Source organism: Microcebus murinus, chromosome 6 (assembly GCF_040939455.1).
Source record: "Microcebus murinus isolate Inina chromosome 6, M.murinus_Inina_mat1.0, whole genome shotgun sequence".
Classification (NCBI taxonomy): Eukaryota; Metazoa; Chordata; class Mammalia; order Primates; family Cheirogaleidae; genus Microcebus; species Microcebus murinus.
This window is the reverse complement of record NC_134109.1, coordinates 13,786,737-13,809,822: the sequence shown is the minus strand read 5'-3', so window position 1 is coordinate 13,809,822 and position 23,086 is coordinate 13,786,737. Positions and strand designations below refer to the sequence as shown.

General features: G+C 45.5%; 1 protein-coding gene and 1 non-coding gene across 4 annotated transcripts in view; one reads left to right on the top strand and one right to left on the bottom strand.

The window, feature by feature from the left end:
- The window catches only part of TTC7B (tetratricopeptide repeat domain 7B), a 255,105-nt gene that overhangs the window by 102,780 nt on the left and 129,239 nt on the right, over positions 1 to 23,086 (bottom strand). For all 3 annotated transcript variants that reach the window (XM_020285594.2, XM_020285596.2, XM_012773950.3), the window contains exons 9-11: positions 20,566 to 20,703; positions 2,452 to 2,535; positions 1,372 to 1,476 (exon numbers count right to left, since the gene is read on the bottom strand). In XM_020285594.2, the coding sequence (XP_020141183.1) occupies positions 1,372 to 1,476; positions 2,452 to 2,535; positions 20,566 to 20,703 (327 nt within the window). The remainder of the gene's footprint in view (positions 1 to 1,371; positions 1,477 to 2,451; positions 2,536 to 20,565; positions 20,704 to 23,086) is intronic.
- LOC142871701 (U7 small nuclear RNA) lies at positions 8,287 to 8,347 on the top strand. The gene has a single exon (XR_012919917.1). It is a non-coding gene; the product is annotated as a U7 small nuclear RNA (small nuclear RNA).

Below are 23,086 nucleotides of genomic sequence, written 5' to 3'. Positions count from 1 at the left end.
CCATCTATTTATTTTACAATATGTAACACATGGACCTCACACCAGCAGATTCCAATGAGAAAATGTGCACCTATAAACTACACCCACAATGAGACCTCTTGCACAATTCATTAGAGGCAAAAATAATAAGACATGTTCCTTCAGAGTATGGCAAATGTTCATGTTATTGAAGCTGGGTAACAGTACATGGGAGTTCATTATGCTCCTGACTTGTGTGATGTTTGGAAATTTTAATAATAAAAATGCAAGAAAAAAATATACAGAAACATTTGTTACTGTCATTTTTTAAAAGAGGGTTATTTCAGGCATTTAGAGATGTATATGTTACGGTAATAAAGAAGGCCATAGGTGGGAGGAGGGCAGCAGTCGCTGCTGGAAACGGGCATGCTCCAAACCCCTAGGTTGGGTCCACTCCTCCGCCCACTTGGGGGGGCTGCCTGCGATGCGCCCCCACTTGCAGCCCCGGACTGTCGAAACCTGCGAGACCACACCCCGCCTTCAAAGCTGTGTGTTTCAGGTGAAAGCCTGCTCTCTCAGAATGTCTTTTTTCTTCTACATTTTCCCAAACAGAAACTGAACAAAAGTGGAACGCTGTCTTCACAAGCCTTACTTTTCTCCTGCTGGGCAAGAATACATGGAAAAAAACCAAGCAGCAAGGACCTTAATGGTGAAAAACCTGAGTTAGCAAGATGCCTCAGTCTTTTAAGCAGATTCTTCTTCTTGCTAATCTTGATATGAAGTTAAAGAAATTAAAACTCCATGGTACGTGGCAATTATCTATACCACCATCTCAGCAATTAGTCTGAGTTTTCTATTTTCTACTCAAATTATGTATTTTTTTTTAGGTACAAGAATTGTTACAAATCAGGCTATTGCCAGACTCAAATCTGAACAAGAATATTTGAAGAAGTAAGTGTATGTGAAGGAAGAGAAATGAACAGAGTTGGATTTACACATGAGCTAAACGAGAGGGTGACTCTTTGCTCTATGGCAAAACCCTGGCTCAGCCAAAGGTAGATAATTCAGTGACCTATCCCTTCTCAGGCCTCTAATATTATACTTGCATAAAGCAAGATGCATCTGGGTATGAATTCCAGTTCTATCTTATCACCGCTACTCTTAAAGCACATTTGCATGAAAAAGAAAAACCCAGAGTACCCCGGGAACATATTGGTTCTCCTCCCTCCTTGGGGTGGATAGGTGAGGCCTGAGGAGGCCAGGGGCCGAGGCCTGGGGTCTGAGGCTCTAAACAGCCTCAGCTTTGAGTAGCTGATGAATTACTACCATTTTCTCTCTATGCTGCTACCTGAAAAGGGTTGGCAGCTCTGCCTTGGAGTCCCGTGCTGGGGGTGGAGGTGGCACCCTACTCACCCAGTGGAGGGAGCCCATGCACAGCTTGGCAGCCAGGAGAGGGATGGTGGCGTCGTCGGGCTTCAGGCGGATACACTCCTTCAGGACCTTCACGGCACGGGCGGACTTGGCAAGAGGAGATTATTTCTGTGAAACTCAAAACTTTTGACCGAACCAAATACTACAGCTTTTCCAGAGGGGCTTTTGGTCAGGAGGCCCTCTTAATGGGGCTTTCCAACTCTGAGCCCAACCAGGCAGGGGCCTGGGCCCAGTGAGGACCAGCGCGTGGGGCTTCTGGGTGGCAGGGGATAAGCTGAGGTTAAAGACAAGCAGGAATGCTGCTCTGGCATCACCTCAGTTTTGCTCCCTGCTCGAGTAGCTATTGGGGAAATAAAAGAAATATAGACAGTGGAAGCTTATGTCATCATAGAAAACAAAATATGCAATTTAAAGCACATCATACTAAATTTCTGAATTTACTTTGGTCAAATAATCGTGTATCTTAGACTTCATTCACAAATGACAAATTAATATGAAAAACAATCGCTACTACCTTTACTGAGTGTGTACACAGTGAGGGGTGCTATTCTAAATACCTTGCCTCATTTACCTGGGAAGAATTCTATGAAGTAGGTACTATTATTGCTCCATTTTACTGAAGAGGAAACTGAAATACTAAGTGACCTGCCCCATGTCACTCAGCTGTGAGGGTGGCATCAACCTTCAATCCCCACCCCACACTTTTGACCAATAGAATATACACATTGCTAAAGAGAGCCAAAAAATGTCCCCTTCCGGGAACAGGTTTACACTCAAATGAGCGAAAGGGTCAGCGTGAAGAACTAGCTCTACTGTAAGCCATGTCCATGTCACATGAAGAAGTCACAGGGCAGATGAAAAAGGCAAATATTTCAGAATTTTTCTCCTCAGTGATAGGCCCATCTTGGCCCCCAAATAATTCAATTTGATTGTTCATTAAGAAAGGACCATAGGACAGTTTCAATGATATAATACCTTTCAACACGGTATTATATAATTCAATGAGATTCTGTGACATTAACCATTGACATAAACAATTGCATGTCACAAAGAGCGACTCACTTTTCCAGCAGCCATCAGTGACAGAGCAAACTGGTACCAGAGGTGGAACTCCTCAAAGGCAAACTTCATGGCTCTTTCTAAGCACTGGTTTGGAAAGAAAAACAACGCAGACATCTGAGAATTGCTGGTGTCTCAACTGGACAAGTGTGAGTTTGTGTCTATGTGAACTACGAGGAGTCCTACAAAATCTGCTTCCCTTGAATACTTAAAACATAATCCTCCACCAAACAGCTCCTAAGGAGTCCCCACAAGATACCATGCACCATGCCAGAGGCCAGGATGATCCCTGGTCTCAAGTAGCTTTGTATCTGGTACAGGGAAGGAGGTAAATACACACATACCACAAATACAAGGCCAAAACTGACTAGTGTCCTCAGGGTGGGAAACAGAAAGTACCCGAGGAAGCAATTGTGGGAACCAGGAATGGCATCCAGGAAGAAGGCCATTCCTTCCCCAGCCCAGCCCCACTACAGGAGAGGAAATATCAAAGGCAGAAATCATGACTTCTTTGTCTTCCCAGTGCTGGTGCAGTGCCTGCCCACGGTGTGATCCACAAACAGACGCCCCTCTCAGTCAGCGAGGACCCTCTGGTCCCTGCACATAGAGTGACATGACCACATCTGAGCTTCAGGAAGATCACAGGGCCTCATGTGAGCTGTAAGACCACAGTGGAGGCAGGCCAGCAGCCAGGTGCATGGAATGGTCCAGAGGCTTCAGAACCAAGTGTGTCTGAGTTAGAATCAGCAAGGACGGGTCAGCTCTGGAGGGAGGCTGGTAAGGCACAGGGACTGAAGGAGTTCCCCACAGTCTCTGGCCTGCATACCTAGGAGCAAACTCATGCACAGAAGCGTGTGTGTGTGTGTGTGTGTGTGTGTGTGTGTGTGTGTGTGTGTTTGAAAGAGTGAAGGAAAGATGGAGAGACTTTTTTAGAATAAAATGTAAATGTGGAAGAAAGTGGTTATTCAGGAGTTTTGTATGGAGGACAGTGAGCTTGAGGTATCATGTGGTGATTTACTAGAGACGATTAGAGACAATCTGGGACCTCATGAAAAAGATCACCTCTTTTTTCTTTTTCTTTTCTTTTCTTTTTTTTGAGACAGAGCTAGAATGGCTGGAGTGCCGTGGCGTCAGCCTAGCTTGCTGCAACCTCAAACTCCTGGGCTGAACCCATCCTCCTGCCTCAGCCTCCCAAGTAGCTGGGACTACAGGCACGTGCCACTACACCTGGCTAATTTTTTTCTATTTTTAGTGGAGACGGGGTATCGCTCTTGCTCAGGCTGGTTTTGAAGTCCTGACCTCAAGCAATCCTCCCGCCTTGACCTCCCAGAGTGCCAGGATTACAAGTGTGAGCTACCACACCTCTTTTTTCAAATGAGAAGTTACTGTGAGTTCTGTGAGAAGTTACTGGAACAGATCAGATCACCCTAGAAGAATATTCTAAGAGAGGGCAACAGGGCCAGAACCTTGAGGAACATCTCTATTCAAAGGAAAGGGAGAGAAAAAGGACCCAGAAATGAAAGTGAAAGGGGAATCCTGGGTGGGAGGGGGCGCAGCAGAGTGTCACCACATAGATAGGTGCAGTCGGGTCAGACACAGTGAAGGCCAAGCAGCCCCTGGGAGTGTGGTCAGGTGGCCAAACCCTGTGAGTGTGGTTTTGGGGTGTATTGGAGGACGCAGGGCCTGGGGTCCAACGAGCAAAGAAAAGATGGAGACGTGCCCGTGAAGGACAGCTGTGTGAAGCAAAGGCCTGGGCCAGGGAAGGCTACTCCTCTATGTACTCATTTCAACCTGAGCCTTCTCTGACAGGAGAGGAACGAGAGGCAGAGTGAAGAAACTGAGGACATAAATGAGATCCCAGAAGACCAGAGATAGCCAGGTCCCTGAAACAAAGGGGCCCCCGCCTGAAGGCCCTCTCGTGTAGAGGCAGGTTCCCCAAATCAAGGGGAGACCCCGGGACTGTCTTGCCCAGCCGGTCTTCTGTGTGACAAGGGCTGAGGTGGTTGCTGGGAGGAAAAGAAAACAATAGGGAGGTGCAGGGGGGAAAGGAGAAAAGGAACAGCACTAAGAGTTTTAAAAAAGAACAGAAAAGGTTTAAACAACAAAAACCTCATCCTGAGGGAGACAGAGGCTCGTGGACATGCAGAGGCGCCGGTAGCACTGTGCTGCCATTTTCCCTTGTGATGCTCCGTGGCCAGCCCGGGAGCAGAGGAGAGCGGATGGATTCTCGGGGTTAGTGGATGGGGGAGGGGGGGACAGGGAGCGAGGAGCACAGAGCAGGTGACAAACTGGAGGCTCACGATAAAGGTAAAGTGAGGTGGTGGGCGAGAGAGAAAAGAATTCCAGAATTTTAAATAATATTCACAGAGAAAGCCACAGTAAATATGCTAATTGGCTTACCGTGAAAATCTACCCTAACAAAAATATATTATATTAAAAAGCAAAGTAATAAGTAGCTAATAAGCACCTGCTATATGCTCAGTGATGGTGTAGGGCAGGCATCTGAAGATCTCAGGCAAGGTGAACACTGGCAGCATGCTCAGCTAAACACACACGTGGACACGTGCCTCACTCTGGGGAGTGAGGTGTCGCAGAAGCTCCGGGGTGAGGTCTCCAGGAGAGCCCTTTGAGAGGAGGGCATCTCCGCCAGCACACACTTGGCCCGCAGCTCTGCCCCTTCAAAGCTGGAGGTGACTCGCGTGAGGACACTCGTCACCCACTAGGATGGCTGAGCAGAAAGAGAAGGTGCTTGTCCCTGATGCATGGCCTGGGACTGCTGCCTCTCGCCAGACGTTTTGTGGTGAGGGTCAAAATAAACTGTAGTTGGTTTAGCCACTGTATCTTGGTTCTGTTAATTACGTCTGGACACACGCTTGCTGGTACAGACACTCAGTGGCAGAGCTGGGCTCTGGACCCGGCCCCAGAGCGCTCGTAACCACCACGCTGCTGATAAACAAGCAGCTGTCACTGGCCTTAAGGAGCACAGAGCAGGGAAACGGAAGCACCCTGCTGAGAAGATCAAGTGGGCAAGACAGGCGAGGGGCAGACCTAACCCAGGTGTGGGGGGCACTGGCTGGGAGCAAGTGGGGGACAGGTGTGACAGGGAGGACGCCAAGCAATGAAAGGCCAACAACAGTACTTAGAAACCGACTTCGAGGATGAGGAAGGGGTGAGGGATGATGGAGGAGGAGGAAACGAGACTGATCGTCACAGTGGCTGAAATTAGGCAAAGGAGCCGCTATGTGGCGAGAAGAGGGGAGATGAGCATCAAAAATGAGGTTTGTTCTAACAGCCCAACTCAACTAATTCATTGCGATATAACCACTAAGTACTTAAATATATACACAGAAACACTGAAATGTTTAAATGCTTTTTCTTCCTCCTTTTGCTAAGAGGAATGATAAATATCAACTGTTTTCCTGATAAACAAAAGGAGCTCAGCAGCTGAAACAGTCTGTTCAGAATCAAAAAGCTAGATGCTATAAATAAGTGTGCATCCTTATTTTCTTTTGTGCCAAAGGCTAACGTACTCATTAGACTCCGTGAAAAACATTTACTGAAAGCCTAATTGGTACAGAGCTTCGTTCCAGGTGCTGCGGCAGGGAGGGCGGCCCCCGCCCTCAGAAAGAGCAGACTCACAGAATCCCGGGGCAGGAGGGAACTTGGGAGCATCTAGTTGAAGTCCCCAAAGGAGAGGACACTTGTCATTTTGGTAGACTATTACTTCAAAACTCTTCTGATTTGGGGGGAGGAGAGTGGACGCCCCCAAGAAGGGAAGCAAGAGGAGGGTGTCACATGAACTAGGCCCAGGCAGTCAGATGCTCCTGCCAGGGCTTTGAATCTGCAAGCAGTGAGGTCAGGGCGGAGCCACTGGACCTCGTTCCCAGTGGCCAGGCCTGGGGGGGGGGGGGTTTGGAGACACAGTACCAGTAGGTTCAGCGGAGGTCCTAGGAAGAAACTGTGGCCTCCCAAACTGGGGCAGGGGGATTGCATTGTTGATTTATGCTCAAGTCTATTCTGCAGCCTCCTGTGGATCCTGCGGGCTAAACGGTACATATGGATAAACTCCTTTTCTGCTTCAGTTAGCAAGTCAGGGCCTATCACCTACAACCAAGGCCCTGAAGGTACACCCCATCAAATGCTTCCGGCTCCTCTTGTGCCAGCCCCTACCTTCCAGCCCCAGCATGCTGCTGTACAGCTTCTGCCTGAGAATCTCTCAGAATGGAGAGTTCAGAGAATCTAGGCATGCCAGATTAGGTGCATGAATTTGGGCAAGCCAATTAACTGCTCTAAACCTAGCTTCCTCACTGTAAAATGGGAACTATGATAGTAATTAATGCAGAGCATGATCAGGGAGATTAAATTTGTTAATACATATAATAGTGCCTCAGATACAGGCTAGTAAGTGCTAAATAATTGTTAACTATTGTTCCTTTTTTAAAAATTTTAGTATTCCCATATTAAGAAAGAAAATATAACAAATTATATAATACCTATCACTTTATTTTAATTGCTTTACAAATACTGCTTCATTTGGTCGTCCTAACGACCCTACTAAGTATAGGCAGGTACTATTATCGTGTCCCTTTACAGGCGAGGAAACGGAAGCAGCAGGGTGCTCAGTGACCACACAGGGTCTTAGTTGGTGGCAGAGTCCAGTGTGAATCGAGGGGTCAGGTTCCAGAGTCTGAGCCCTTACCCACAATTCTGCCTCTGAGGCTTTAACGACAGACACGCCACTCACACAGCTTACCAGGCCCACTCATGCTGCACAAGCAAAGAACAGCTAAATAAAAGCCCCCCTCAAAAGGCCACGTGTCTCCTGCACTATTCCAGAGACTCAGTAATGCTTTTCACTGCTAATGGGTGCCCCCACTCCCATGGCCTCTTTGGGACCCCTGAAGCTACTAAGGACTGAGATCTTTTCAGCTTGCAGAATTGCCACGAAACCTTACTGATCCCACGATCCACCAGCACCGTGGCAGAGGCGACGCCACATCTCCAGCCCATCCCAGAGGTCTCAGTCTGACGAAGCGCGCAGGGTAATACACGGCCTCTGCATGCAGCGACTCTCACAGGCCCCTGCTCGTCTGGACTTCTTTCTCATGAAGGTAACAACCCACATCTCATAAGAAGCCATGGGGCGTCCTATTTAAAGTGAGTTAGAGAATCCAGGTCAACAATTACAAACCAGCCCTGCACCCCAATTCAGAGGGGCGTGAGCTCTGGCGTCACAGCCCATGCCTCTGCCTTCCCGCGGGCTCTTGGCGTCTCATGACACACAGCGACGGCACGCCGGCTCTGAAAAAGTGCCCAGACAGCTTCGGATGCTCCCAGATTCTTGATGCCAAGCATACCGCCTGAATATATACCACGTCCTCCTTACATTTCCGTAAACATGAAGATTATATATACCCCTGAGCAGCTTAGGCCAGCGATACCTCAATCATAAAAGGAGACTCCCCCCACAAAGAACGCATCTACGATAAAAATGAAATTGCATTGTCACCGGGGGTGTTTGCTATCCACAACACTTGCCCCTGAGATAGGGTGTTTGCTTACCCCAATTCTGTTTGCCTGTCCCTTTTCAGGACTCCCCAATCATATATGTATATGATAGAGTAAAAATTTCCAGTTTCAATGTTGTGGGGAGGTTGGGAATAGCATATATGTTCATAAAATAAAATAAAAGCATTCACATTTTAATAATGGTTCCAGTGAAAAAGGAATACTGATGAAAATGGACTTTTTAGAAGAAGGCAGATGTTTTGTGCATGGGGGAACATAAGCTCCTTACTCACCAGCCACAGGGCCGGAATGGGGGTTAAATGAAAAAGTAAGTGTACGGCTCTTTCAGAATTTGTCTAGTAGGTTTTCCAGTTTCCACTGGAAGACTCCCATGGGGAAAAAAAATAAAAAAGAAATACATGTAAAATGCTCGCAAGAGTGTCTAGCACAGAATGAATGCCACATATGTGCCAGCTATTGATATTACTTTTATGAAACAAAGAAGTGGCAGATCTTTTGGAGTCCTGAAGGGGGGATGAAGAGGGGAACAAGAACTCCTGGGAATGGGGGCAGGCGTGCCAGTGCACAGCAGGTAAGAGTGAGCAGGGGCCTCAGAGTGGACAGAGGTAGCTCTGGCCCTTTCACGCCTGCTGTCCGGCGGGGAGATGGCAGTATGGGCCCAGGAGGAGCGGCTGTGGGAGCCAATCTAGAGCTGCAGATCCCTGAGTCACCCACACAAAACAGCAGGTGACATCTCCAAATCACCTCCCTCACAAGAAAAGAAGACGGATTTGGCAACAATATTATTTCTACCAGGAAAGATAGGTCCGTTCACTCTAACCACATGACTGCCACCTCTCTAAATCCCAGATAACATTCATTTAATACCAGGAATATTTGGTAGAACAATAATTAGACTCTAAATGGCATCATAATCATTTGAGTGGTACTCAAAATGTCACTTGCAAAAAATGTTTCCTTTCGGCAGCAAGAACTTAACGCCTTTCCAGTCTCTTATTTTGGCTTTTCATAAATCAGCCATCTTTGAGGGGGCTCCAGGAGTGAGAAGCTCTTCTGGCATAAGAAAGGGATTTAGCAATTACCTTCCCAGTACGCTAAGCCCAATTACACAAACTGGGTGCGTGGCAGTGACAGCTGTACCAATACCACAAGCTTGGAGAAGCCAAAGTCTATTTTTGGAATTCAAGAGTGAGATTCAGCATCCAAAACCATGGGGGAAGGGGCAGAAATAAAATAATCATGTACCTCTCACATTTAGCCTGAAGGCTACGTCTAAAATTCATCACTATTAAAAGAGAACAAATAACATAGTGAACTGTCTTCATTATTCACCTTTGTGGACAGACAGGTCGGCCAGATCCTAAAAGTTCTCATAACATAGATTTTTAGATTGATTAGGAAGATTTTCTTTCCTACATCATATATACTTAACAAGCTAGTTAATAACATAATTCCTTGCAGTTTTGTAACAGTGGGGTGTTTTTAATCTTAACATGGTATAGGAATAATATTTTATTTCTTTAACTTTTAGCAATGAAAAACTGTTTAGACATTTTAAGCCACTAAGAACCACAGGATGATGTAATCACAGAGCTAGTTGAGGCCTTTGAGATGACCTGGTCCCATACTTACTTAATGGATGTGGAAACTAAGACCCAGAAGGGCCACACACAGTGGCAGACCTGGAATTAGAACCCAGGTCTCACGACGCTCAATGCAGAGCTCCTTTTCCTAAATTAACTAAAAATAAAAGTACAAATTAAAGTGGAGTTTGAGAGATCTACTCTACAGGAGTCTGGGTCCAGAAAAAGCTTCTAAAAAGCAGACCTATGGAGCTCTCAGCTACAAAGGAAAGTCCCTCTTCCTCCCACCCTGAGTTTTGAGAAACTATAGACATCAAAGCTTGCCCAAGTTTTCTCCCCTTATATTGGAAATAAAACAGAGCAAATTGCATCATGCCCTACCTCTTCCCATTTCTCATTTTGCTTTAAAACAGCAATACAGCTCCAAGCAGAGGAGTCTCAAATTTTTATTGTTTTGGCAAACACTTAAATTAAAGGATATCATTGCCTCTGGTCATGGTGGGAGGAGTAGAGAGCGGGTTGTCTTTCAAAGGTTCCAGACTTTATTACAGAACTTGAACACTGGATGCTATTCTCTCAACTATATGATGCAACAAGACCAAGCTCGCACAGTGAGAAAAGGGTCTCCAGCATCCTACTCAAAGATTATCCCATCTGCTGCTTTGCCGATGTAGCTGTTCTTTGTTATCCTTGCAAAATGTATTCAATTCAAGAAACGGGAATTCCATTCCTCTGCCTCAATTGCCTCTCCCCTTTTGGTCTTGGTTTTCCAGTGTCCCTCCTCTGGCTATGCCACCAGGTTTTAACCCTCCAACCATGGCTAAGGCATCACCATGCAAGGACTAGGGGAAGAGGGAAGGAGGCAAGAGTGATGGCAGCCCATGGGCCTGTCATGTACAAAACAGGTGCACAACAAATTCTTTGTAAAGACGGGTAGAGAGTTAGGATCCATTCTTCTGGATATCCTTTAACGAAGGCCACAGACAGACAAAGAAGCACCATGAAGACTGCAGTAAATTGCAAAGAAAGGACTAAAGCTGGGGTTGCTAAACTATGGTTCGAGGGCCCAATCTGACCTGTTGCCTATTTTCATAGAGCCCAAAAGCTAAAAATCATTTTTATAGCTGAACATCTGCCATCAATTTGGTGGTAGGAAATACTAACTTTGAGCACAAAATAAGCAAAAAGTTATCCACCTCCCCCTGCAAACATCCCATTCTTCTTTAATGGATCTGTATTATAAAAAGTTGTCCTCACTTATTATATTTTGGATTTCATCAATACAAGTTTTGTGGAAAGTTTTCTTTCTTGGAATAACTTGTAATAACACGATGCCCTTGATTTTGCCTCTTGGCCTTTGAAGCCTAAAATATTTAGTACCTGGCCCTTTATAGAAAAAGTTTGTAAACCCCTAAAAGAATTGGGGGCACTTTATGCTGGAAGAAAGAAGACAGCATGACATCTGTCTTCAAAACTTTGATGGAGGCCGGGCGCGGTGGCTCACGCCTGTAATCCTAGCACTTTGGGAGGCCGAGGCGGGCGGATCGCTCAAGGTCAGGAGTTCGAAACCAGCCTGAGCGAGACCCCGTCTCTACCAAAAATAGAAAGAAACTAATTGACCAACTAAAAATATATATACAAAAAATTAGCTGGGCATGGTGGCGCATGCCTGTAGTCCCAGCTACTCGGGAGGCTGAGGCAGTAGGATCGCTGAGCCCAGGAGATTGAGGTTGCTGTGAGCCAGGCTGACGCCACGGCACTCACTCTAGCCTGGGCAACAAAGTGAGACTCTGTCTCAAAAAAAAAAAAAAAAAAAAAAAAAACTTTGATGGACTGTCATTGAGGCAGGACTGGACTTGCCCTATTGCTCCAAAGAGATAGAATAAGCAGAAGATACAAGGAGATAAATTATAGATCAGTTCTTTCTAATAACCAAAGGGAAAGGGGATGCTATACATTACATACCAAGACCTGTGCTGGCCACTTTATACATATTATCTTTCTGAGCTTCATAACAATCCCTGAGGTAGAAGCCCAGAGTGGCTAAGTATCTTTCCTAAAGTTTCATAGCTAGGAAAGGGCAGAGCCAGGATTTGAACCCAGATCTGCCTGACTCCAAGTCTGAGTTTTCTCACTATACAGTGGACACTTCCCTACATAAGGATCAAGAATCATCTGCCAGGGTTATTACAGAAGGGATTTTTACATTGGAAAGCAGATTACTAATATCGCCAATAGTAATAGTAACATGCTCTTTGCATACTCTATCTATCTATGGAGATCAGGTCTCACTATGTTGTCCAGGCTGGTCTTGAACTCCTTGAACTTCAATAGATCCTCCCACCTCAGCCTCCCAAGTAGCTAGGATTATAGGTGTACACCCTGCTTCCAGCTATGCTCTCTCTTTAATCCTCACAATAACCCTTGGCAGTAGATCCTATGTTACCTGTGTTTTCCACATAAGGGGACAGATTTAGAGAGGTAAAGGAATCTGCTCAAGTTCATGCTCAGCATGTAAAGTGGCAGGACTGAGGTTCAAACTTAGATTTGATGTTAAAACACAAGGCATTATTGAGATGGCAATATTATCCAAAGCAATCTACAAATTCAATGTAATCCCTATCAAAATTTTAACAATTTTTTTTTTTTTTTTTTTGCAGAAAGGAAAAAGCCAATCCTCAATTTCATTTGAAATTGCAGGGGACCCTGAATAGCCAAAATAATCTTTAAAAAGAACAAAGTTGGGGGACTCATACTTCCCAATTTTAAAGTTTACCACTCAGCCACAGAAATCAAAACAGTATGATATTGCATAGGACAAATATATAGACTAATATAGAAATGGAATAGAATTAAGATCCCAGGAAAAATTCCACACATCTTTGACCAACTGATTTTTGACAAGGATGCCAAGTCCACTCAATAGGAGAATAGTCTCTTTGACAAACGGTGCTGGGACAACTGATTTCCACATGCAAAAGAATGAAGCTGGACCCCTACCTCACACCATATACAAAAATTAACTCAAAATGAGTTCTTACAGCCCAAATATAAGAGCAAAAACTATAAAACTCTCAGAGGAAAATAAAAGGGTTAATCTTTATGACCTTGAATTTGGGAATAGATTCTTAGATATGACACCAAGAACATGAGCAACAAAAGAAAAAATAGAGACACTAAACTTAAAACTATTAATAAAAAATTCTGCATATCCAAGAACATTATCAAGAGAGTGGATAGACAACCTACAGAATGGGAGAAAATATTGGCAAATCATATTTTTAACCAGAGTTTATTTATTATCTACAAAAAAGATCAATTGTAACTCAACAATGAAAAGACAAAAAAAGTTTCTTAAATGAGCAAAGGACTTGAATAGTCATCTGACCAAAGATACACAAAGATACACAAATGGCCAATAAGTACAAGAAAAGATGCTCAACATCCTTAGTCATTAGTGAGAGGAAAATCAATACCACAATGAGACACCATTTCACATTCTACTAGGATGGCTATAATCCAAAAAATAAAAAGACAAAAAACAAAAGAACGAGTGTTGGTGAGGAAGTGGGGAAACTGAAACCCCCATGTATTGCTAGTGAGAATGTAAAATGGTACAGCCCCTGGGAAAAACAGTCTGGCAGTTCCTCCTCAAAAAATTAAACATGGAATTACTACATGACCTAGCAAAAGCACTCCTAGGTATATATCCCAAAGAACTGAAAAGAGGAACTGAGACATGTGTATGCCAATCTTCACTGTAGCATTATTCACAATGGCCAAAAGGTGGAAACAACCCAGGTGGCCATCAATAGATGAATGGATAACAAAAGGTGGCACATGCATACATACATACAACAGAACATTATCCAGCCACACAAGGAATGAAGCTCTGATACATGCTATCAGAAGTATTATCACAACATGGCTGAATTATGAAAACATTCGGCTATGTGCAGCGAGCCAGACATAAAAGGGCAAGTACTGCATGATTGCATTTACTTGAGGTACCTAGAATAGGCAACTTCATAGAGATGGAAATTAGATTAGAGTAACCAGGGTATGGAGGGGGGTGGGGGGGGGAGAAAATGAGAAGTTATTGCTTTATTGCTTACCGGGTACAGAATTTCTGTTTGGAATGATGGAAAACTTGGAAATAGTGATAATAGTCACAAAATATTGTGAATATTTCTCTGCACTACAAGTCCCTAAGAGTTTAAACCACTTCAATTCCTCCCAAGAGAACTGGCATTTTCATTGAGGGCCGTAAGAAGAAAGCAGGTCTTAATTCAAAAGAATGCTTCCATAATGGTGAGAATGGAGATCCCAAGGGCCATGTCAGAGGCTGAAATTCTTCGTGGCAGGCTGTCATGCTAAAATGATGCAGGTGTGGTCCCTGCCAGGCCAACCACAGAGCTGGGATCTGTCCAGGTGGTTTTTTTCCAAGCTGGACCCATATCCCACTAAAAGACCTTTAACCATTGCTCCTGCCTGGGGGAAGATACACTCATTGCACCTCTAGGGACCTCTAAAACCAAAGAAAAGGGGGGCAGGCTGAGAGTATACATTAGCTTTGAACCACTGGTATAATCAGCAAGTCTTTACTGTGTACCTGCCACAAGCCAAACACTCTATCTTGACTTCTCAGTAGTCTGTGGCTCTACCTGTATCATGCCCACTGAGGCCTTCTAGACACTTGGCACCTAGCTCAAGGCTGGGCTTGCGCTACACAAGTGGAGCTGCACGAGACGCTCAACTCTAAAAGAAACTAGGAAACAGCAGGCCTATTAAGCAGACTTAGTTAGATGTGCGGTGTTTTTCACAGTGCTCCCTGATTAAATAAGTGTTTAGGTTGGGGAGGTGTAAATGTCCCCTTGGTACAATCACTAGCCTGACACTTCTACCCACAGAACCATAGTATTGTTGAGATTTACCATAAACAAATGAATATGAGTTCACAGGAAAGATAAAAATACCGTCTCTGTCTTTGAAGCTGCCATGCCTATGTAGGGGGTACATATACAACCTTCAAACAGGACCCCATAATATTCTGTCAAAATGGAGCCATTAATAGTCAAATTCGAGAAACAAACCTCCTTAGCAGCTTGGGTTCATTCTAAAAAACAGATGAAACGGTGCTTGTTGTTTTACTTTTAATAGCGCGGGTTGTCATGCCAACTAGTGCTGGTGTTTAAAATGAAGAGAAAAAAAAGAAGCGTTCCTTCCTACACAAACCTTTCAGCAGGGCTCACAATTGGTCTTTAAAAAACATGAAAACTCACAGCATTGGGGATACAGTAAACATTGTGCTTCTAGTTAAACCTGTCAGAATGCGGATGTGACAAACCTTTGGTTTGTGTTTCCTTTGTAGAGTGCTCCCTGCCCGGGATCTGGCTGAGCGGCGCCCTGGAGGAAAGAAAGGCTGGGTGACGCAGACACACACAGCAGCCGGTGCTCAGCTGGGAGAGCAGCTTCCATCTTGAATAGGCTCAACAGAAAGGACAGCGCCCCTGGGAGAGAGTGGCTCTGCTCCCCGCTGCAAGCGTAGTTCTGAAAAGGCTGGGTCTGCTGTAAGCCAGGCGAGGTGGCTCACGTCTGTCATCCTAGCACTCTGGGAGGCTGAGGCGGGCACATCGCTCAAGGTCAGGAGTTGGGAACCAGCCTGAGCAAGAGTGAGACCTGGTCTCTACTAAATAGAGAGAAATTAATTGGCTAACTAAAAATATATAGAAAACATTAGCCGGGCATGGTGGCGCATGCCTGTAGTCCCAGCTACCTGGGAGGCTGAGGCAGGAGGATCGCTTGAGCCCAGGAGTTTGAGGTTGCTGTGAGCTAGGCTGACGTCACGGCACTCTAGCCCGGGCAACACAGTGAGACTCTGTCTCAAAAAAAAAAAAAAAAAAAGGCTGGGTCTGCACAACGCTGCACAGGACCCCAGTGCTCCAAGTGTGCCAAGGGCAGGAGCAAAGACAGGAGGAGAGGAGACATGCTGGCGATGGCAACAGAGGCACCCCTGTCCCCTCTGTGGTGCCTGTGGGCCCAGGCCAGCCAAAGAGAGGAGCCAGGAAGAAAGAAAGCATGTCTGGTTCTGATGCACAAAAGCTGATGTCAGCTGAGGACGAGAGAAAGGAAAGTACGAGGGCAGGGTGAGAAGGAGGGAAGACCTCTTCACCCACGGCAGACTCATGGTTGCTGCCACTTGTGTTCACAAAAGGCCCCACCCGTGTATAGGAAGATCCAGCCAGGTTTCTGAGGCAGAGAGGACCTACTCACAGACCAGCCACAGGGTGAAAGTGGCTGGATGGCATCAGCGAGGGGCACAGCTGGTGGTGCTGACAACTGGGCCCCTCCCCTTCTCTCCAAGATCCTCTCCCACCACTCCTCTCTGAGAGCAAGCCCTGGCTTCCCAGTGCCTCAGCCCAAGGCCTTCACATCTCCCAGCCTGAGAACGGAGGGTGTCTCTCTCAAGACTATTTAATGCCTAGCAGACCTTAAAGATCCAGTTCATATATACGAGCTGCTCGTAATCTCATACTGGAACTCCCAACCTGCAAACTCTGCTGCAATTGGCCTATTCCATTCAGCTGGCAATGAACGTGCCTTGCACTAGTAAGTCTTCTCTAGTTTGGTTACCTTTTCATGTGTTTCTGCCTGGCCTCCCTAACTAGAATGGAAATTTCTTGAAGGCAAAAGATCTTTACTGCGTATTTTGTTGTGTCCCCAGTGCCTGGTAACGCCTGGTGTATACAGTGGCAATAACTGCAGTAGCAGCAGCAGCAGCACACAGCTGCCATTTTACGGGCTCTGTGTCCTGGGCTCTGTTCTGAGTACTCTACATAGATTAACAAATATAACCCTCACACTGTCTGAGACACACACAATTATTAGCCCTATTTTACAGGAAAAGAAACTGAGGCATAGGAGGTTAATGACTTGCCCAGGATCACACAACTGTTAAGTGGCAGATCCAGAACTCAAACCAAAGCTCTCTGACTCTACAGCCCACGATCCCGGACATACTATGCCGATGACCGGGTCTGGGGTGGAGGGTGCAGCGATAGGTCGGATGCCAACAGAAGGGAGACAAGAGATGGGGAATATCTACAATAAAATGTGTAGGATACTATCCCATTCCATAAAACTTACATAATGCACATGCATTTATTCATAAAGACGGATGTAAAGATGGTCTCTAAAATGTCAATGGATAGTCAACTGTCTCAGGATAGCTGGATTATAAGGGACTTTTCTGTATTTGCATGTATCGCCTGATCCTTTAAGGTGCATGCAAGGCTGCTGCATGTGGCAGAAAGACAAACAATGGAATCAATCTCATTATGGTGGGAAAGGAAAGCAAAACAAAATAAAAAAAGAGAAAAAAAAGAAGAGGGTGCCATCGAATATTTCTGACACATGCCCGTGGCTGTGTCATAGAGAGGTTGCCCTGGCGATGGTGCTGGCGGCGAAGACGGGGAACTGTAATACACAGTGACTGGTAACAGTGACAATCACTGACACTTGTGGGGCCCAAAGGAAAGTAATATGGGAAGTTTAAAATCTAGTTACTCTCACAGCAACACTATTCACAGTGTGGCCAAAAGGTGGAAACAACCCAAATATCCATCAACTAATGAATGAGAAAACAAATTGTGGTGTATCCGTATAAGGGAATATTATTCTTCCATGAAAAGGAATGAAATATTGATATAAGCTACAATGTGTATAACCCTGAAAACGCACTAAGTGAAAGAAGCCAGACACAAAAGGTCACATATTGGATATTTATATAAATGCCCAAAATAGGTAAATCCACTGAGACAGAAAGCAGGTTAGTAGTTGACAGGAATGGGGGTTGGGAGGTGTGAGGAATGGGGGGTGACTGCCTAATGGGTATGGGGCTTCCTTTTAGGGTGATGGAAATGTTTTGGAACTAGAGGCGGTGGCTGCAGCACAGGGTGAACGTACTAAGTGCCACTGAATTACACGCTTTAAAATGTTTAGGTTCACATGAGTTTTACTTCAGTTAAAAAATATCCAGTTACCCTTTTAACTTAAAAGTCCTGAGAAAACGGAAGGGCAGATGAGAACAAACAACAACAAAAAAGCCAAACAGGTGCAGAAAAACCCCAGTGAAGATGGGCCAGGCTGCCCCGAGCTGCTGTGAGGCTTCACTTTTCCTGTGACGACTGTTTTAGTGGGAGGGTCTGAGACAGCGTGGCCGTCTGTGCTCAGGGAAGCTCCAAACGCCTGTGCAGAAAGAGCAAGAAAGGCTGAAGCCATGTGCCCTGTCCCCTCTACTGATGGGCGTGGAAGCTGTGCGGGGCCCTCCAGGGGCGGCCGTCCCGGGCGGCTGTGCGCTGCCATCCCGGTTGGTCGGCAGGGGCCACACCCTGTTCATGGCTGTAGCCCCAGCCTCAATCACAGCCCCTGGCTGTTTTGAAGAAATAAATGTTCTCTAAGAAATAAACACTCAGCCGGGCGTGGTGGCTGATGCCTGTAATCCTAGCACTCTGGGAGGCCGAGGTGGGAGGATCGCTCAAGGTCAGGAGTTTGAAACCAGCCTGAGCAAGAGCGAGACCCCGTCTCTACTAAAAATAGAAAGAAATTAATTGGCCAACTAAAAATATATATACAGAAAAAATTAGTCGGGCATGGTGGTGCATGCCTGTAGTCCCAGCTACTTGGGAGGCTGAGACAGAAGGATTGCCTGAGCCCAGGAGTTTGAGGTTGCTGTGAGCTAGGCTGATGCCACGGCACTCACTCTAGCCTGGGCAACAGAGTGAGACTCTGTCTCAAAAAAAAAAAGAAAATAAATAAAATAAACGTTCACCATATTTTATCAATTGACTTATATTTTTAATAGATAAAACACAGATGGGACACAAAATTCAAAACGCCCCAGGGGAAACACAGTGATAAATGCCCCTGCCTTCCACCCTCCACTGTGACATCTCTGAGTCCATCTTTGGCACTGTCTCCGCTATTTATTTATTTATTTATTTATTTTTTTTTTGAGACAGAGTCTCACTTTTGTTGTCCAGGCTAGAGTGAGTGCCCTGGCGTCAGCCTAGCTCACAGCAACCTCAAACTCCTGGGCTCAAGCGATCCTTCTGCCTCAGCCTCCCGAGTAGCTGGGACTACAGGCATGTGCCACCATGCCCGGCTAATTTTTTTTTTTTTATATATATATCAGTTGGCCAATTAATTTCTTTCTGTTTATAGTAGAGACGGGGTCTCGCTCTTGCTCAGGCTGGTTTTGAACTCCTGACCTTGAGCAATCCGCCCGCCTCGGCCTCCCAAGAGCTAGGATTACAGGCGTGAGCCACAGCGCCCGGCCTGTCTCCGCTATTTAAAACACGACTTGTGGGACAGAGCTCTGAATCGTGGCGACTTGGGTATCAGGTTGTCACCACAAGATGGAAGCTACGTGGGATATCAAGACGGAAGTCATCTCGGTGAAAGCAAGGTCCTAGGACCGTGTGCCGTGAGAGGTGCGGCCTGCGGACAAATCTGCGGAGGTGACAGCCGCCCCCTAGAGTCATTCGTGGAATGATGAGAAACCCGTGGGCAGGGGCCATCCAGCCAGCCTCCCGGGCCAGCCCCCTCAAGCTCCTCAGTCCTGTTTTACAGGTAGGAAATGTCCAGCTGGGGAAAGGGGACATTGCCACACGATGGGATGGACATAGACATGCACACCACTCTCACCCCTAGACCTAGAGAGGTGCTCAGTGGTTTGTCTGGAGGAAAAAAAATCATCTTAAAAGAATTCAACTATGAGCTGGGTGGCACTGTCCCCACAGATGGGCTTCACGTAGACACAGAAACTAAGCTGGTTGGGAGGAGGGGGTCCAGGAAATCAGGGCACCCAAAGGGGGTGCAGACCGAACAATCTGGGCCCACCTGAAGCCTGGACGGAGTGCCGGGAGTGGGCCACACGTGACGGGGCACGTACTGATGTATCTCGCCGGATTGTGGGGGGGTTCGCCTTTTTTTTTTTTCCCTGAAGGCTGAGTAACCATTGCCCTGTATAATCACCAAACCAAAGACTAAAAAAAGACTCAAGCCACGCAGGCTCATCTGTTCCCCAAGGCTCCTGCCCAGTGTGGCGACGCACTGGCAGGCTGCAGGGTGAGTCGGCCACTTATCTGGTTTCAGCCAATCTGTTACTGTATTTCACTCCCTGTCCTCGTGCCCAGAGGCTGTTGCAATGGGTATAAATTTAGAAAGAGAAAGATAAATAACATGGAAAAGTTCCTTTTAACAAAATAGGTTGTCTCTCTCTCTCTCTCTCTTTCTCTTTATTTTGCTAAAGAGAAGATAAAATGATCTCGTTACTTATTTAGCCTTTCCATGGTGGGATCTGGTTTTCTGGGAGGCAACCTAATAACACACGACCTTCGCCCAAGATTAAGCAGCTTCATTTGAAACTGAAGCAGTCAAGCTTCCATCCTAAGCGCTTCTTAGAAACTGAAGGAGTGAGAAGACGACAGCACCTTGCACAAGATCTGGAATCCACCAGGATCCCTTCTGAACAAATAGAAGGCTGTAAATGAAGACAGTGTTTACTTTCTGTGGAATAGTCTACTGGCTAACCTGATGACACACTGTGCCCGAAATTGCCATTTCATCGGGAGCTGCATGGATATTTTAAACGAAACCTGTTTTATAAGGAAATTGATATCACAGATGGAAGATTTTTGGTTATGATGGAAATTAACTGAAAGAGACACTGCTTGGAAATGCCTGCCTTCCCTCACACACAAACTCACAGCCTGGTGGATTATGGGCCGCCAGGTGCTAAGAGACTGCAGATCAATTCTGCTACCTCATCATTTATCCCAATGCCCATCTCCAGAGGAGGAAACCAAAGTTAAATGACTGGCCTGGGGTTATGAGGCCACCAGAGATGGAAGGGGACCCAAGACTGGGTCTCATAGCCCTTCCCTGGGGTCATCCCACAACCACCAACCGCCCCCTGGAAGCCCACGAGCCGCAGCGGCCATACCTCCGACAGCATCTCGTACTGGCCTCTCCTCCCGAGAGCGATGGTCAGTAAGTCGTAGACCACGGACGCACTCTGCAGGCTGATGAGACGGTCGCTCTTGTGCTCAGGTATCCTGCTCAGCACAGCGTCCCGGTTGGCCTGAAAACAAGAAGGAAGAGAAGCGGATGCTGAGCTAGCCCATGCACACAGCAGCCACTGAGCAGTGGAGAAGCCACCTAGGCCCTCCTGGACCTAACAGTTTGCCAAGGGGCTGGAGACAAGGGCAGGAGTAAGTGATGGGCCTCGCACCTCAAGTCATTTATTCAAACTCCTGAGCACCACGCCACATGGTATATGGCATGTCCTGAAGTACTGGAGGTGTGAACGCAGAGGCACATGTACCTGTCAGCAGGTGTTTGGAGGAAGCTTTGGGAGCGGATGCAAAGCAGGGAGAGTTTCCGTGGGCTCAGGTTCACAGACAGCCTCGCTGCAGACACAGCTGAGCTCTAGGGCTATGGACTCACCCATGGGGTGAGGCCCTACTGCGTCTCACCTGCAGCTCCTGCTCTACATTAAAGAGTGGGAGAAAATTCCCAGCCCTGCGTCTCCCATCACCAAATAGTGTCATCAAGTTCCATCAGTCCTGCAGAGATACCTCATACTTTCCCTCTTTACCAAGCAACACTCAAATCCCTATATGACATCTCAACTGGAACAGACCACAAATACCAATTCCATCTTGGTTAGGGAAGCACAAAACAGACATATAAGGGAAAACAGAAACAAGCAGACTTTTACTTTCAAAGATATTATCACAGAGGACTCAAGAGAACACCTTGTCAATTTCACATCTCTACTGCTTAGCATGGAAATATAGCAGGCATATTTGAGCTTATTAATCTCATCCATCCAGAAAACAAATGTTCTTTATGGCAACTTGTTTCCATTACTCCTGAAATTTAATTTCTCTACAGATTTCTCCAGATATACTACATTTGTTAGAGTCTTAACAGCTAGCTCATTCTCCTTTTTTCCCTAATAGGGAGTTCAGACCCAACAAAGTTAGATTTCACCTATCTTTTTTCCCTGCTAATTAACAGAAGTCTCCAGATCCACCTGTCCTAGGAGCAGAGCAAGGGCCACTCAGCCTTTCCCGGGAAAGTGGTACATGAGGACCGGGGGCACTTGTCCCTGAAGGCTGATGTTTATCTTCCTGCCTGACATTCGGAAAGGCCACACGCACACCTTCCCTCTCACTAATGAGACAAAATGCCTTCTTTTTGTGTGTAAGTCCAAGGCATTTACTTTTAGCCACCCATCAGTACTTACTCACTTTAAAATTCCTTGCTCTTAAATGTCAAAGACAAATAAGAATATATAAGACAGGCCACTTCCTACAAAGTGAGTCATCTCTTATGGAAATAGGCCTGCTTTTGAAGATTTCATTCTAAGTTTTTCTTGTTAAGACTGCCTTTTGAGCCCGACAAAGGAATCTCTGATGGAAATAGGACCCGCTGTAAATGGTTTCGTTTCATTTATTTGCTATAAATGTTCCATACTGAGACCAATGCCTGGAAGAGAACAAAATAAAACAAAACAAAAATACTATTTATGAGACATTTTCAAGTTATGCCAAATGATTTTTTTTTATTTTTAAAGAAAGTATCCATATCTTTTGATTAAAAAGGTATATTCTAACAGATCCACAAATAATAAATATTCCAGATATTGTCTCAGTGGTAGCTATGCAAAACATAGTTCAATAATCCCCTTCTCCAATGGAAAACTAATTCCACTTGCAGTGAGAAAGCAGTAATTCCAAATGATTTCTTGTAGGTGGAGAGACTATGGTCAAATTTATGCTCCTAAGTTAAAGTCAGAACCAACAAAGAACACAATTTTCTCAGACACCAAAAAACATAGCAATTTTCATTTTGGTTCTGAAATTGAGCACATACATTTTCTATCTAAAAGCTGAAAAATCAAGGCGTTGAAGGACATGAAAAAAGGCTTCCAAAGGCAACCGAATTTAGATTTTTACCTACATTTTATGGAATGACTTACAGGGAGAACACAATTATTGTGGTTAGAAATCTAATCTTTCACGTTTACTGGTGACACCATTGGATTCCACCATCCCCTGGAGAGATTATTCTGGAAATTAAACACCACAGAGCCAAATTTGACTGTCTCAAAGAGATCTCAACTTTTGAGTATTATTAGTTTATACCACTTCAAGTAAGAAGCAGGAGAGTGGAAGACATCATTCCAAAGATATCTACACTTAGAATGAGCATTTTAGAGATGTGGCCATGTTTTCCAAATTCCAGACTGGAACACACGATCTGACAGTGGAACACAATATTTTCAATCAGAATCAGCCAAGTAATCTAAAATGTACGGTCATCACGCTTTCAGAACTTTTACACTATGACCAATCAAGTTTGCCCAAAGGAAACTATCTGTGAAGCTATGAGGAGTCCAGCTTGGTATGAGGGTCTAACCTTGGTATAAGGTTAGCTAGAAGGCCAACATTGCTGGT